Raw genomic sequence first — 16,192 nt, 5'->3', positions numbered from 1 at the left:
TGGCACCTATTGTCGTCTTCATCCTCGTCGTATTTACACAACTTGTTGCCCCTGACTTCTGCTTATCTGAAGCTCATACTGTCTCTATTTTCTGACGACCTTGTCGTCCTGCGTCTGCCGCAGCAACCGAGTCCCGGCTCCGGCTCCGAAGACCCACTTACTACCGCAGTAGTCCGGAATGTGGGGTACGTCATTCCTCCCTAAACAGGAAAGCACCTTCCCAGCCACGACCTCAGCTGCCCCTCAGCCTAAGCCCAACCTTAGCTGAACTTCAGACTTTCCCCGCCGTCCCAACTACATCTGAAGTCCAACTCGAGCGTCAACTTCAAGCCTCTCGTGCCGAACAGAGTTCCGCCTTGCGCCCAACTTTGCCTTCCCGACCTCGCGATAACCGCTGCATCTTTTCAAGGACCGCTCCCTCAGGAGAATCCTCAAGATGCCTCTCCCATTCAGCAACCGCATCTCGTCCGCCAACAGCCACCCGGAGCTCCAGGACAGTGACGAGGAGGGCGACCAGCTCATCCCGCTTCTCAACCGAAGCCAGGTGAAAGCGAGGAAGGTTTGGGAGGGCTTCCTCGACTTTGCCACCCAAGGCGACATTCTCGGCATCGCCTTGGGCTTGATGTAAGTTCCACTCGTGTGTCGATCGACACATGCACCAGACCCTGTCTCCAGGAGACCACGACTCGAGAACTGTATCAGATCTCGAGTAGGAATCGCGACTGACCATTTCCCCCAAAGGATCGCCTCCTCGTTCACGGCACTCGTCAACAACTTCGTGAACAACATCTTGATGCCGCCCATGTCCATCATCTTCCCTCTGAACCGCAATATTGAGGAGAAGTTCGCCGTTCTCAAGGGTGGTCCCAACTACAGCCACGAGAACAAGTACACGACTCTTGAGCGCGCCAAGGACGATGGTGCAGTCGTTATGGCTTACGGGTACGTTGCTTCACTGGGAGTGCTGTTCTCTTGTGCGTGACTACTGACTGTTTTCGAAAGCTCTTTTCTCAACCAACTGGTCTCGTTCTTCTGCATCGGCTTCGCGCTCTATGGCCTGGCGCACATCTTTCAATTCTTTTCTCGAGACCCGATCATCAGACCTACGGTCAAGTGCAAGTACTGCCGCAAGCGTATCAGCATCAAAGTATGTGCCGAAATAGCTCAAAGTCGCCGACTGCAATACTGATTTCGTTCCAGGCCCAACGTTGCGTCAACTGCTCTAGCTGGTTGGACGGTCGTGAGGACCGGCCTCTCATGTGATTTTCTCGTTTTCTTTGTTTCCGCAGTCGGATATATACCACTTTGCTAGGTGATGATTTTCTGTTGGAGTCGTCTTTTTGGCATGGCAAACTCGGAGTTGCGGCATGGTGGCTTGGAGGATTCACACTGTTACTAGAACACATCGCTATACAAGGCCTTAATTTTGCGGGAACGGCCACTCGTTTCTAATTAGGACGAACAAGGCTTTGCATTTTTCCCACTGCCCCTATGGAGAGTGTCTTCTCCGCTCTGTATGTCTATGATGAACCAATTTCCCATCACTATTTGCAAAGTATCATCTCAACTATCCCACCTGGAGATACCCACGCCTTCCTTAGACGCCGGGCATGGTTTCCTCAGGAAGTCCTCGGTTTCGATGGAAATATGTCTTTTGAGCCTTTGGGGACATGACGCAACGCCACATTACGAAAACCAAGCACACAAGGAAGAAAGCAGCAACGCTGAGGCTAATGGCAACTACTGAGATGGTCTCCATCTTGTCGATTGAGGTCTGGGGGATTTGCGTTCGTGGGGGTGATGAGTAAAAAGGCGAGCTTGGAAGTGATAGAATATGTATGGATCTGATACCGCAAGTCTAAGGTTCGGACTGGAAGTGATTTATCCAACTTGTATTTATCCTGGTCCTCCCGCGTTTACGGAGGCGACCTTTATGTTACTGATCAGGCCGATTGTTCAATTCGCTTCCGACGAAGGACACACAGATTCTTTGACTGACAGTGGTTTGTCAAGGAACAAACAAATCTTCCCCTTGTCAGCACATTGTCTAGCTCGACACACACATCACCTGCGTCCAGAGCAACAATGATTTTGACTCAAGGCCACTCAGCAGTGTTCGACACACACGCAACATACACTCTGTACCAAGCCCTACAACACCAAGGCCCCAACGGCTCCAATGCCAGCAACGCCCACCCAGAAGTCCGCCTCGCCGAACCGAGCCACGGCCGCGTTGGGCGTGGAAGTGGGACTCGCCAATCCCGTCGCCGACCCGCCAGTCTGCGCTGCTCCGGATCCCGTCGCCGAAGCCCCCGTCTCCGCCGTCGCCTGCGTCGCCAGCTTGTCCAGGCCAGCAGTCACCGTGAGGGCGACGGTGAAGTTCTGGGTGTCGACATTCCACACTCCCATGCGCACGGTAGAGCCGCTCTGCGTTTGGGTTTCCACAACGCGCATCGTCGACCCTTCGATGGAGCCTTCGAATCCGATGGACCTGGACGATGGAACATGTTAGGTCACCTTTCCCACATATATTCGACGCCACCCTATTCGTGGAGAGAGCTCACATATCCTTGTCACTGTAAGTGTGGTGCAGCGCGACGGTCTTGGGGCCATTGATGATGGTGAGGCCGTCCCAGGTGCCGTTCATCACGGAGTCCTCGTCTGCGACGCAGCCGCCTTTGGCGATGTCTGCTTCGCAACCCAGGATGTACGTGGTGGCGGCAGGCTTGGCATCCTGGACCGAGGCGTGGAAGGATGAATTGCCCATGTACGGCACAACGACGTCAATTTTGGTGGTGGTCTGCGCGGCAGCCATGCCGATGAAGGCGACGAGGACGGGCGCGGAATGCTTCATTTTGTTTTTGGATATTGTGACGCAAGATACAACGACGGGCAACTATTCGTGCGACATGACGATGCAATTGCGGGCTTCATGGCATTCTATATGTATAGTCAACCCCATCACAGAAGTTCCTTTACTTTACGAGGACTGTGCCGCAACAGGTTTACAATACACACACGAGTGCCCAATGTTGGCTAGCCGCTCGTATCCTGCGAGCGTTAAAGCAAAAGAAGAAAAAGGCAGGAGAACATCCACGATATTTAGGCTCCAATCAGCAAGGCAAATCTCCGATTGGGTGCGCCGGTCGACAGAACCGTTTGTGGAGGCAAACGACCCGCTCGAACAACTGTGTGGCATTTCGCGTGGTCAGAAATTGCTGGAGGGCCGTGTTTGGCTGAGCATGGCTGGGCGTGAGCAGCTGGATCATTCAGGATGTGGTGCGAGGACGGTGGGCGGTTGAAGCAGGTTAGCAGAGAAGCATATCGGCAAACCCTTCTCTAGGGCGGGAATGAGTTTGTTTTGACGTCTTTCGGTCGGCCAACGGTGCCGAAATGTGGGTATGTTGATCGTTGAAGCGATGTTCCAAGAGGCCAGACGAATATTATTCGTGCTTCCAGAAGAGGTTGAGAGAAGAGCGTGGGTAAGGCATTTCGTAAGCGTGTCTTGGTCTTTCTGGGGGCTAAGCTGGGAACGAAAAGGGGTGCAGGAACATGAGATGACGAGACAGACTCAGCCGACATGCTTTCTGGGCGTTCTGACAAGGCTTGGCGATGGCTATGTTTTCCTCTTGGGGACCATTGGTTTGACGGCGTGGAACTGAATTTGTTTCGCGGGTTTTGCTGTCCTCGCTATCGTCGCCATCATCGTGCGGTTGTAGGTATCGTCGTCGGCCATCTCTGACATGCTTGTCCTTCTTCTGTTCTCGGCAAGAGTGGAGTCACCCGTTACCCGTTACGCGATCATCTCAGGGGCCGAGGACTTGGGGTTGAGAGGTTTGTTGCACAAGCACTGACTGCATCACTGCAGGTAGGTAAGACATGATAGAATCTCGGCGTCCAGCAAACTGAATGCCGCAATGTCTTGGACATAGGCTGTCTCTCATTCCGACGCTTGGGCGCAGCGAACCGCCCGATTCATGACATTGGATCATCGTGGTGAAGCGACTTGGCATTGCGCTATCACGACTTTGCAGTGCAATCAAGCCAGCGACTGGTCGTAGCTTCAGTGTCGTCCAAAGGGCGCCAAGGGTAGATGTTCGTCTGATCCCTCTACCAAGCCCGAGCGAGCACCTTATCCCTCGTTGACGGTTCTCTCACCGCAACCAGCTCGGCACAAGCTTGGCCTGTCGAGCTCCTCGCAGGTCTCACTGGCCTCGCAGCTTCCGCATCGTGCTCATGTTCAATCAGCGGGAAAGAAGGACGGACACTCACACTGGGTGGTGGTGGCGGGGACCATTGGACCGGGAAAGTGGGCAGGCAGCGGGCAGGAAGTTTCCGACAGGTTCCTCTGGGAGGACTCAGGAGGGAAGGAGCTGGTTGACCTCGACGACCTCAACTGGCCTCAGCCCTCAGGGCATTCCCTTCAGCGTGGCGGGGCGGCGGGCATAAGGTTGTTACGCTGGAATGGGACGGACGGGGTGGCCCTGTCCTGGCCCGGCGCGATGCTGTTGGCCAGTCGTTGTTTTAGCTCCAGTCTTCAGAGCTCCAGTTCATGCGCCCGTGCCCACCCAGTTCATCATATTTTTCTGCGAATTTCACGGTCTTGGCATTTCTTGGCTCTTTTCCCCCTTCCACCTCTCATCGTTTGTTTCTGCCGTGCTCCTCCCTCCCCTGCCTAGGTACGCAGTAGGTAGGCCTCTACACTAGCATCCGCCATGGGACCGCCAACCGCGGCGGACGCCCACCTGGAGCGGACTGAGGTTCCCAGCGCAGTGGAGGCACCTCTGGGTCCTGCACATTGACGCTGCTGTGCTGGCTGCGCTGCCTCCTCTGCCACTCTGCGCTCCTCTTGCTGAGTTGCAAGGGCATGTCTGGTGTTCGTTTCTTGGCCTCCATTTTGCTACAAAGAATGCCAATTGCTCACCTTCTCTCGCCCAGCCTTGGCCGGCAAGGACGGCGCATTGGCAGAGCCCTTTTCCTCCTTCGCTCACTTGATCAGGTCCCCCATCTTCGTCTGCTGTCGCATTTCAAGTCCAGCATATGACCAGACCTTGAACAACTCCAAAGCTCACTCGTCTTTGTCCTCCCCTTGCCATTGCTACTCTCGACACCCCTCGCCGACGTCGCCCTGCGCCAAGCCCACGCCGCCGTACCTGGCCCCCGCGAACGACTAACGGTCCATTGTGCATTTCGCGATACAGATACGCACCCGCATCGGGACCTCCGCGAAACGAACGAACCCACTCTCCGCCGCCGAAACGAGAACAACTCCTTCTGGATTTCTTCCTCCCTACGCTACCTTACCTTAATAATATTACCACCCATTCCAAGTCCGACCCAGCTCTCCTACCCATCCGGCTGGCTTGCGGGAACTGCCTTGTCTAAGTAGCCCGCCTCCGATGAGCCGCCTCCCGTACATGAGTTCAGCATTTTGACGTCAATCGCCACTGCTGCACCTTTCGCCCTCTTCCCCGGTGCTGTCGATTACCTCCGCCGCTGGCCCATGTGCTCTGTGTGCCCCGTCACTTCTCGTCACAATGAAATACCCTCAGCCGTTACTCGCGTTATTGTCATTATGTCTGGTCTCCTCCAATACCGTCCTCGCCGAGGATATTACCACCGTCCCGATCTACCTACCGCACTACGATGCTAAAAGCTGGTCACTGGTGCGGGGCAGCGTATTGTCAAGTGTACGAAAAGAAATCCAGAGGAGCTATGGCCCCCCCCCCCTTCGTGTATGCGCTCTCCGGTAAACTGACTATGATTCTGCTGCAGAATTCCAAGGAAACGACATATACCATCTTCTGCGCGCCGCAAACGCCCCCAAATTGCGACCTTGCCCTCGAATTCCCCTTCATCTTCGTTGAAGGCCAGCAGACGCTCGACTTCCACGGCACCAAGACATCAACACTGTACGTTTAGGACCCCGTCTCTCGAGTTCGAGGTTAGATCCGACAAAGGCTGATACGCATGAATAGGATCGCGGACCTCGGTTGCACATTAGGCGGAACAACGGCAGCGACGTGCTCTGGCTACTCGAGCCTGAAGAGCGGCTACTCGAATGGCAAACTGACGGGACCGACTGAGGTGTCCTGGACCTCGTCCCTCACCGGCTCCGAGGTCCAATGGGGTGTCCTGACTCTCGCCGACAAGCCCGACAAGACTGAAGCTATGCCGACGGCCGCGCCCACCGACGGCTCAAATTACGACGACTTCCTCTACACCGGCGCCATCTCCTCCTCCATGCCCGTCGAGACAAGCCCCAGCGCCGCGTCGCGTCTCGAGACCCGCTGGGTAATCGCCGCATCAATATGCACCATGCTGGTTGCTACCGTAATAGCATAGTAGCATGCGAACACCATTTTCCGGAAACGGTGTACATATACACCATAAAGATATTCATGCAGACATGCGCTAGTGCAGAGGCAGCGTTCCTCTAGAATACGAAAATGGGTTGGCGCGATCCCACACGTAGACAGAGCAAAGAGGAACGTGCGTCGGGGTGATGATGGGCAAGAGGGTCGCTGCCCTCTTGCCGTCGGCGCGAGATATTGGCGGAGTGCTGGAGAGGTTGGCACCCACTGGGCAACCTATTATTACTTGATTTTGTTGGCGATCCAGGTCTGCTGTTCACGCAATGTGCTCCCAATTGGAGTGATACCCCCATATCGGCGTTATACCAAGTTGCTTTTGTTTCCACAGGTACAGTTCTTATGGCAAAAACACGAAAGCTACATACCATCACCCTGACTGAGACTGCGGGGAGATGTAGGTCTCGGGGTTGAGAAGAACGCCGGGGCGTTGGAGTATTCTACAATAACAATTTACAACCGTCACCGATGTTCCATAGACTTGGCACTGCGTGACTGTACATGTGAGCGAAAGACAAAAGGCCCCTTTCGAAAGCTTCACTAGCATGGCGAGGATTGCAAGGAAACGGGCGCGCGCGCGAGAGAGAGAGGGGAGCAAAAGATACAGAAACAAAAACGCCACTGATCTGGACTCATTACTCGACTGCAGCACTTCGGAACCCAAGCGTCATGTCACCTCGGAATCATGCGATACCACCGCCTGCCTGGGCATGCTGTGCCGATGTCGTGCTGCCTGCCGAAGCGTGCTCAGCATCATCCATCCGGCGGCTCCTACTACGACAGGTCCCCATGGCTCACACGAGCATGGCACTGAATGCTACATACCATCTCGCTTTGTGAGGTGCTCGTCACACCTCGAAACACGCCGTGGCGTCGGGCATGGAGACGCAATTCAACAAATCACGTCGTCATGAACAGTGTGGAAGAGACTGGACGTCTCCAAGTGGAATTGTTTGCAAAAGGAGTTACTGGTGTCATGGAAACACCCACGAGAGGTAACCAATCGAGCAGACGAGTTCAGAGCCGTGAAAAAAGATTCATGATCATTAGGTGATTCCAGTAATGATAACTATTAAACAATACTCCGTGCTCCTTTTTCCTGTTCATCCAGCCAAACGCCCCGGCCATTCAAACCATCAGAAAAGTTGCACCAATTCCTGGCATCAGATCAGAGAATGCCCCAGAAGAGAACTTGCGATCCAGCAACAATCGCAGCAACGTTCCAAGCGCCGAGGCCAAGACGATGCCCGTCATTGCATTTCTCGCCGAAACTCGCTTGGTCTGTGAAGCCTGCCTTGAAAGAGCCGTCGCCCTTGAGCCTGATCTGGTGCTTGACCTCGTAATCAATGGTGGTCTTCAAACCGTTTGCCCCGGGTTGGCTTCCACGAGAATCGATGTTGAGTTTGCCCGAAGTAATGTTCTCCTGCAAAAGGTCGAAGTTGCCATTGGCGCTCAGTGACCCCTTGGCAGAAGCATGCAGTTTGTCGTTCAAAACCAACTAGGTTAAGATAGCCTGCTCGATTTTGTTGGAATCAATGTCGTTGGCGGAATCGCCGGCGTAGCCCTGTACAGCTTCGAGAGCGCTCATCATCTGTCCGAGACCTACGGACTGATCATTGCCGCCAACGTACCACTTTTGGCCACAGACGACGCCAGTGTCATTTGCGGTGCAGGCATTGGCAGCAGCCTGGGTCGTGGGGTTCATCAGTTTGAGAACCTCGGGCTTGAGCTCAGGCAAGTCTTGGGCCGACTTGTACATGAAGCGGGAGAGATATCCCTTGAATGTCTTCATATCCGTGTTGCATGTGCCGACAGTCTCGCACGCAGGTTCGTACATGATGTTTGTGCTGTTCTCAAAGGGGCCAAAGAAGTGCTTGGAGGTGTCCAACATCTTGACCGCGCGATCGTGCCAGACAGATTGTCCAGTGGCGTTGGCCATGACGGCCGCACCATACAGGTAGATGCCCGTGGAGTACGTGAAGGAGAGAGGGTTGACCTTGGTGCATTCGTCGCGAGAGTCGGCGCCATCATAGACCTTCAGGTCAGCGTCGATGAAGCCGACCTTCTCTGACCAGTCCCAGACCTTGTTGGCCCAGTCAAAATACTTCTGTTCGCCAGTGGCGCGACCCAGTCGTGCAGCGAGCTGGAAGAAGCCGCCGTTGCTGACTGAGTTCTTGTAGTTCAGGCCGTTGGGGTTGCTCTCGTAAATCTGCCACAATAGACCGCCGCCACAGTGAGTTGTGTTCCAGCGAGATGCCAAAGAGTCAAAGATGTTGATGCCCATCTGGAGCCAGGACGGGGCGTCTGGATTTGGCTGAGTGAAGTTGCGTTCAGCAGCGGCCATGACAGCAAAGCCCCAGAAGCCCAGATCATCATTGCCCTCCTCCGAAGCGTGTTCTGGGGGCATGAAGTCGAAGTTGGGTCCTGTGTTGACCTTGGCAGTGAGGGCCTGGGCGATAACTTCGTTGTAGCTTGGGTCACCAGTGTAGTGGTAGTAGTCCAGCATGGCTCCCCAGAGGGCACCGGCCTGCCACCAGTAATAAGGTTCTGGCAGGTCACCGACCATCTGGAAATACATGTGTCAGTGAGGACCTCGGGGCAGAGGACAGGTGGTGGATGTCGACGTACCTTGGCGTCTGATGAGACGTTGCCATTGTAGTAGGACATTGCGCCATGAGCAAGGCTGCCGGCAACGGCCTTGATGGAATCTGGGAGGCCGGTCAGCAAAGTTGTTTGAAGGGTGGTGGTAAGCGGGTATCGCTGACTTGTGTTGTTGAGGTCGAGTGTGTCGGGCTGCGTGTAAGGCACCGCCAAAGCACCAGCTGCTGCAGACGCAACGAGGGCTGACTTGAAGAAGACCATGCCGCCGACTTGTGGTGGAGAGACTTGGAAGATCAACAGATGAAAGTCGGTTCCAGAATAGATGCCGTCCTGATGTCAAGCCGGGGACCTGGCCGTTGACGTGAGGATGTCGTAGACGGGGCAAGCCAGTCTCGATGATTTGAAGAGGACGGACGACGCTTAGAGATGGGTAAAGATGGAAAGCCAAGCTATCGCAAAGCAAAAGAGAGCGTGTGCCAGTCGGATGGATGTTGGATGGGAGATGTTGGAGGAAGATGGATGTGTGGAGGTGAGGTTGGGTAGATATACCCCAAGGCCTTGAGGGGAGCGCTTATGGCAACGGAAAGAAGGAGTCTGGTGACTTCCACAAACGAGAGTGTTAGCTGCCTCTTTCGGACTTGGAAGGCAGGGGAAGACACCGAAACGAGCAAGAGAAGGTAGGAAGCAGCGTCAGATCAACGAAGCTGCTGTTGCGCAAGGAATGAACGACTGTCCTGTGGTGCGTATAAGCGGGCAACCAGTTACCGGAGGCAATGGCGATGGCAGATCCACAACCAAGCTGGGAAGGTATGTAGTTTCCAGCACCGATGAACACACACGGGCACGTCAGGAACACAGAAAGTCGCGGAAAGAGCGTGGTAAGGAGCAGGAACCAGGGATGAGGGGCGGGAAGGCGCTCATGAACCGGCGGCCCGGCCGTCTTAAGGCGAAAACGTCAAGAGCCGGACCACCTCAGGGGCTTGGAGGGTTGTGGGGGAAGCAAGGCACTTACGCTCCCCGCATTGGCATTTCATTGGCATTGCAGAAGACAAGGAAAGGTGCAGGGGCTTGTTGTCGAGTCCCTCCGTCCCTTCTCTCTACCAAAGTTGCCAACCCACGGTCCCATGTCGACGCTTTCCTTCCACTTTCTTTGATTCCTTTGAGACCCAGGCACACCTCACATTGCCCTTGCTTGGTCGAGCTTGCTCTTTCCCATCCACAAGCACGTATTGAGCAGGGAAGCAAGCTGGCGAGAACAGGGCCACCACGTTTGAAAAACATTCGTTGCTGACCAGCGGAAGAGGAGCGCTAGTCATGCACACGCACGTTTGATGGCTGAAAGAGGCACGGCGGCGGCAGAGCTCCAGCCTGGAGCCGCCGAAAGGAGACGCAGAGTCAGCAGTTGCGATGAACTCGGCGCTGAATAGAGAATCCATACATGCGCTGGAGAGAAACGACTGGTGCAGGCCCCCTGACTGTCCAGCACTCCCATGGGAGCTCATGGGAGATCGGCTCGTCCGACAAGCTTGTCCAGGTGCCAGTGAGTGACTCTGGCCCACTGATTGGATGCTTGTTTAGCGTTGATCTACTTGAGAGCCACTAGCTCGGGTTACCGTTACTTTGGACTCGACATTTGAAACAGCGGCGCACCAATTTTAGCCGCCTCTAATTGGGAGAGGCTTTGCACCTATGCAACCTCAATCCGAGTTAATACTCTGGGTCTGGCACAAAACTGCGGTAGGGTAGCCATAAGGCGACCAAATATCATAAAAAAAAAGGGACCGCTTTCGGGGACGGTGACGAACCAACACGGGCTCGATCCCACCGGCCGCCCGCTTTGGGTCCAAATTCTGTCCGCTGTTAGGTATGGAGGTGCGATTTCGGGTGGCCCACTGGCGCCGTCTCGCTGCTCCTGTGAATCGATAGATGTCTAGGTATTAACGGAAACCCGCAACTGACTTCCTGGCCGTGTATTCCGAGACACCCTGCTGGTTCGTTCCCGCGACGACATGCATGGTCCGCTACCGCCCTACTGGATCCCGAGCACCTGGCTGACTTGGTTCACTAAAGTTGACTGGCTGGTTCCCTTGATACTCATGAACTTGATGGCACACCGGATGCGGACCCGGCAGGTTCTGAAATTCTTCAAAAGGCTCACCCATCCTCCCAAGGCTTTGAAACCCACTTCCTCCCTCATCCTCAAACACGGGCAGAAAAAGAAACACGAGAAAATGCTAAGCAGAAGGAATTGCAGCAAATAAGAACGAGAAGAAACAAGTTAAGAAGAAAAAAAACCCCGAGAGAAAAAAAAGGAGGAAAAACTCATGAAGAGAAGCCCCCAAAACCAAACCAACCAAAAACGAATCAAACCAAGCCAAAACAAACTAAGCCAAACAAAACAAAACAAAGTAAACTAAAATCATGGCCTGTGAAGGCCGCGCAATTTTTGGAACCTTGGATTTGACCTGGGATTACACTGCCTCCAGGTTGGATTTCTCTTCTTCATAGTCTTTGTTAGCTTGTCTAGCGAGATGGAGATGAAGATGAAGAGCCGTTGATGGGATGCTCTCTTGGCTGTTGTCAACCTGCGTTGAGCCTGAACAGTTTCCCCCCTTCGCTCTGGTCGTTGACTTCATCGTCGTTTCTGCTGTAAAGATACGTTTCGCAGATGCTTCGTCGTGGTTCAATATTCCATGGCTGCAGGCTTCGTGATTTACTGGATTGTCTATCATCTATCTGTATATGCATTTTCGTCCAAAAGTTGCTTAAGCAACTACCCCGTTCGCCGCCACTTCTTTCCTCTCCTCGTCCGCCTGACGTCCAGCACCACGAACCTCGGCCAGCGTCTTCTCGATGGAAGACAGGAACCTCGTGACCTCATCCTCTGTGCCGACCGTGATGCGTAGACAACCCAAGCATCCATGCTCTTTGCCGCGGAACCGGACGACGACGCCCTTATTCTCGGCCAAGCGCTCGTATACCGCCAGCGCCGTGACGTTGTCCGGCTTACCCTCGGCGTTGAGCATCTCATAGAGCAAAAAGTTACTCTCTGTACCGCCCCTCAGCCTTCCGACACCTGGGATCTTGGGAAGCCCAGCGATGATGCGATCTCGCTGCGTCAGGATTTTGGTCCGGTTGTCGCGCATGACCGCCAGACCCTTCTCGGAGACGGCGTAGCATGCGAGGGCGCTCGTGGGGCTGGAGATGTTGTACGGCGCCTTCATCGCGTTCAGGAGGCGGGCAATCGGCGGTGACGTGAAGGCGGCGCCGAGACGGATGCCAGCCATGCCAAAGGCCTTGGAAAGGGTCTGCATGACAACGAGGTTGGGCCACTCGAGTACCCACTCGGCGAGGGAGCTGCCTTCGGGCGCGAAGTCGATGTATGCCTCGTCAAGAACGACGACACCGTTCCACGTCGGGTGCTCCATCACCCTCCTGATATCATCCTTGGACAACACGGAGCCGGTGGGGTTGCCGGGTGTGCAGAGATAGACCAGCTTGATGTTGTCCTCCTTGCTGAGAGTGTCGAGGATGGCGTCCGTGTCCATGGCAAACTCGGGAGCGGGCTTCAGGGGCACCTTGACGATGCTCACGTCGTTGATCTGGGCCGAGACGGAGTACATTCCGTAGGTAGGCGGGCAGGTAAGGATACGGTCCTTGCCGGGGGCGCAGAAGCATCTCAGCAAAGCGTCGATGGCCTCGTCACTGCCGACGCCAACGAAGACATTCTCGGGTCCGAGGTTCTTGGTTGTGTGGGTGTGGGTGTTGCGTAGGTTGCAGAGCAGCTGCTTCAGTTCGGGCTGGTGAGGGTCAGGATACCTGTTAAGGCCCAGGAAGTCGATGCCCAGATTTCCCGCTTCAAAGTTTGACTCTAGCGACGGGCCATAGGCATTCTCATTGGCGTCGAGAAGGACGTTCGTTCCGTCATCCTTGTAGTCGCTGTCAGGGGTGTCAGTTTTCCGGTCAAATCTCATGCAAGTGTAGGGTGAGTTTGGAGAGCAAGACTTACTCTCTGGCGCATCGATAAGGCTCGAGAGCCAAAATGTTTGGGCGGGCGCATTTTTCTAAGTTGAAGGGCGACATGGTGAAGATACGAGTTGAGATTGCTGATCTGCTCAACTGCTATCACGATGTATTCGGCCGTCTTATATCCAAAGTCCAAACTGAGATTCCCAGCCTCGAAGTTGTATCAAGACCCTAGCTGAGTCAACGGATCACAAATTCAAGAACTGGATCCTCTCCCCGAGCATCGGCACGGCACTTGGGCGACGCTGTCTGCCCCGCGGTCATGGATTGACCAATCACGATGATTGCATCCGATGTCCCCGCCCCGCACCAAAAAAAGAGAGCAACGTTCATTGGGAGAGACGATTGCCCAATCGAGAATTCGTTTTGAAGTGGGGTGGGCGGGTCAACGGTTTGTCACCGCGGAAAAGAAGCCGAAGCCGATTCCGCCATACTGGACGTGACCGACCTTACCTTATCCCAAGCCGAAGCCGAGATGGGATGGACTTGATTGCTAAGACAGACTTTAATCAACTGGATTATAGTTGCATTGAGAACAACATCAGCTTGGAATCTTCGAAAGCCGGTGAAATGTAAGGCGTGAAAAAAGCCTTGCACCACGTATATCCTTTTAGCTCAACCACAAATTCGATCTTACTTTGACCTTGGCCAAAGAGAAGCTGCGAGGTCACGTTTGGAGCCGGTGTCGACTGCCTGCGATACGTTCTTCCTCCGAGTTGTGTCTCGCCTGTTATTACGTCTACGCCTCCCACCTGTTGAACATATCTTCTGGGAAGGCCTCCATCGTTCTAGCGCAACAAATATTGCGATATCCAGCTTCAAGTTTGAGACGGCTGACGGCCTGCTTAAAGGCCTGCTCTCCCCGCTGGCCTAGGGCTGCGGATCATGGCGAATTTAGGCTGATTAGCCATCTTTCTCATCAACCGACTGCAGGTCGTGGACAACGGTCTGGACAAGCTTCTCGATAACAGCAGACCAACCACGCCAAGTCGGTTGCGCAGTCTGTTGGTCCTCGCCATTCCGACGTCCCAGTCATATTTTCCCCTCCACTCTCACCGGCGCGAATCGAAGCCTCTGCCGACCTCCCCATCCATGACAAGCTAGTGCTTCTTGATGTGACGTCCATGGAGCTCTCGGGCAGATTGCTTGCGAGCGCATCCAAGACTCCAATTACCCCTCACTTATTCCCATTATGACCCTGGTCAGATCTGGGGAACTTGCAGGAGCCATCATCTTTTTGACAAAAAGCTGCAGCTATCGTTCGTCGTTGGATCCTAGCACGCGGAGACAGGCGTGGATTACATGGTCCCAGACATGATCTAACCCATTTCATAGGCGGCGCTTCTCTGCCCGTCTCTCCATCGGTCTGCACCCCATTTCCGTTCTGCCGGATTAACGGCCCAGTTGATTGCCATGACGCAGTCGAACAGGATTGTCGGGAATCGTATATGAAGACGGTGCCCATCTGCAAACGTGGAGATGTAGCCGTTGCCTCATCCTCCGAGCTTCCCACCATTTCGTGGTAATCACAGCGGCCCTTCAAGTCGCCTCGTGTTTGGTACCATCCAATCGACAGCGACCATGCAGTTTTTCTCAATCGCAGCTCTCGTCTCTGCAGCAGCGGCGGCCGCGGCCTCGCAGTGCGGACTGAAGAAGCTGGAGAACTTGGTAACATTTGGCGACAGCTACACTGACGAGATGCGCCTAAGCTACTTCGCTAGGAACAACGGCAGCGCTCCGCCCCCGGGACTTCGACTTGGGGAATCCAACTCGACAGCGAGCGGCGGATATGCCTGGGGTCGTTTCGTCGCCAAGGCCACAAACGCGAACTACAACAACTATGCCGTGGCTGGAGCTACCTGTTCTAACGAGATCATCTCACGAGAATTCGCTACCATCAACCAGCCGTTTCCCTCAGTGATGGACTACGAGATACCGGCTTACAAGGCTGACATCGCATTCGAATCTCTGTACCCCAACAGGCAGGCGAACAACACGGTCTACGCGTTGTGGATCGGAACGAACGACCTGGGTTATGGTGCCTTCCTGACGGACTCGCAGGCTCCTGGAACGACCATTTCCACGTATGTGGACTGCATTTGGGAGGTGTTTGACAACATTTACGAGACGGGAGGCCGTCACTTCGTCCTCCTGAACCTGGCACCTCTGGAGGAGTCTCCTTTGTACGCAGCAGTGGAAGGTGGAGGCTTTGGAGACAGCCAGTTCTGGCCGAACAAGACGCTTTACAACACGACGGAATACCAGTACAAAATGCTCGAGTACACCACGAATGTCAACACCATGTTTGACTACGGGGCGCCATTTCACCTGCTTGTCAAGAAGAGGTGGCCCGGAGCGAGCTTTTCCATCTTCGACGTCCACAGTATGCTGCGAGACATCCACGCGGAACCATCCAAGTACCTGCCTCCGCCGGCGAACGTGACGGGCACATACAGGGTCTGCGATCCGGTTACGCGCGAGTGCGTCGACTCTTCGGAACCAATGGCGGGGTTCTTGTGGTACGACGAGCTGCACCCTTCGGAGCGTGCAGGTAAGCATTTGTTCATGTTGGTCTTGGTTCTCGTCTCTCGGCTGACGTGGGTGGTTTGTTGCAGACGAGATTATAGCCCAGCATTTCGTTGATGTTGTCTTCGGGAACTCGACATACGGTACGACATATGCGGCTTAGGAGTTAGCAGCTGGAGACACACGGGCAGGTCCAGTCGACTTCTGCTGATGAAGGTCTTGGTGCTCAACCAGAAGAACCCTGGATCAATGCTTATTGTATACGTACAAATGATCATTCAGCTGTGAGAATAGTGTTTAATGAAGTGCCCTCCAAGACCGCTCTCTGCGTGGTGACAGGTGTACTGCGTACCTGACCCTGGATGGCTGCAGGCACCCCCCTGGTTGGGTGCGGATGTCTTCAGACCAGTCAGCGACGCCTCGGCTGTCCAGGCTAGCCTCCACTGCCGGTGCCTCCCCTTGTTTAGCCTCGGACGCAGCCCCACTTCGAATCCTGCCCCAGCCGGCCAAGTGTCCACACTCTCAGACCTGTGGCCCCTTCCCAGACGACTCACAGGGGTGGAAGAAAACCAAAGCCAAAAAAAATTTCGTTTCTGCGTTCTTTTCCTGCCGCGAATGCCTGATGGACACACACACACATACCACACACACCTCTTCTCTGCTACCGG

The 16,192-nt window shown here is 54.6% G+C and overlaps 6 protein-coding genes across 6 annotated transcripts; 3 read left to right on the top strand and 3 right to left on the bottom strand.

Moving 5' to 3' along the window:
• Positions 1-436: 436 nt before the first annotated feature.
• Positions 437-1,263, top strand: andL (Anditomin synthesis protein L; the record flags this gene model as incomplete). The annotated part of the gene is made up of 4 exons (XM_032035708.1): positions 437-624; positions 742-942; positions 1,003-1,147; positions 1,201-1,263. The coding sequence occupies 4 exons, from the start codon at positions 437-439 to the stop codon at positions 1,261-1,263; spliced, it is 597 nt and encodes a 198-aa protein (XP_031885314.1).
• Positions 1,264-2,151: 888 nt separating this feature from the next.
• On the bottom strand, positions 2,152-2,854 carry CGGC5_v005432 (uncharacterized protein; the record flags this gene model as incomplete). Its single annotated transcript, XM_032035706.1, has 2 exons — positions 2,152-2,491; positions 2,565-2,854. 2 exons carry the CDS (start codon positions 2,852-2,854, stop codon positions 2,152-2,154), a joined length of 630 nt encoding a protein of 209 aa, XP_031885443.1.
• A 2,683-nt stretch (positions 2,855-5,537) lies between these two features.
• Positions 5,538-6,345, top strand: CGGC5_v005431 (uncharacterized protein; the record flags this gene model as incomplete). The annotated part of the gene is made up of 3 exons (XM_032035705.1): positions 5,538-5,690; positions 5,776-5,912; positions 5,979-6,345. 3 exons carry the CDS (start codon positions 5,538-5,540, stop codon positions 6,343-6,345), a joined length of 657 nt encoding a protein of 218 aa, XP_031885442.1.
• Positions 6,346-7,539: 1,194 nt separating this feature from the next.
• DCW1-7 (Mannan endo-1,6-alpha-mannosidase DCW1) lies at positions 7,540-9,233 on the bottom strand (the record flags this gene model as incomplete). The annotated part of the gene is made up of 4 exons (XM_032035704.1): positions 7,540-7,869; positions 7,978-8,937; positions 9,000-9,079; positions 9,137-9,233. 4 exons carry the CDS (start codon positions 9,231-9,233, stop codon positions 7,540-7,542), a joined length of 1,467 nt encoding a protein of 488 aa, XP_031885451.1.
• A 2,504-nt stretch (positions 9,234-11,737) lies between these two features.
• On the bottom strand, positions 11,738-13,055 carry his3 (Histidinol-phosphate aminotransferase; the record flags this gene model as incomplete). The annotated part of the gene is made up of 2 exons (XM_032035703.1): positions 11,738-12,911; positions 12,982-13,055. The coding sequence occupies 2 exons, from the start codon at positions 13,053-13,055 to the stop codon at positions 11,738-11,740; spliced, it is 1,248 nt and encodes a 415-aa protein (XP_031885450.1).
• A 1,524-nt stretch (positions 13,056-14,579) lies between these two features.
• On the top strand, positions 14,580-15,687 carry aes1-6 (Acetylesterase; the record flags this gene model as incomplete). The annotated part of the gene is made up of 2 exons (XM_032035702.1): positions 14,580-15,549; positions 15,614-15,687. The coding sequence occupies 2 exons, from the start codon at positions 14,580-14,582 to the stop codon at positions 15,685-15,687; spliced, it is 1,044 nt and encodes a 347-aa protein (XP_031885449.1).
• Positions 15,688-16,192: the final 505 nt, after the last annotated feature.

This window comes from Colletotrichum fructicola (genome assembly GCF_000319635.2).
Source record: "Colletotrichum fructicola Nara gc5 chromosome Unknown KSG_Nara_v1_contig03, whole genome shotgun sequence".
NCBI classification, from domain to species: domain Eukaryota; kingdom Fungi; phylum Ascomycota; class Sordariomycetes; order Glomerellales; family Glomerellaceae; genus Colletotrichum; species Colletotrichum fructicola.
The sequence above is the reverse complement of the archived record's forward strand: the minus strand, read 5'-3'. Positions and strand labels throughout refer to the sequence as shown.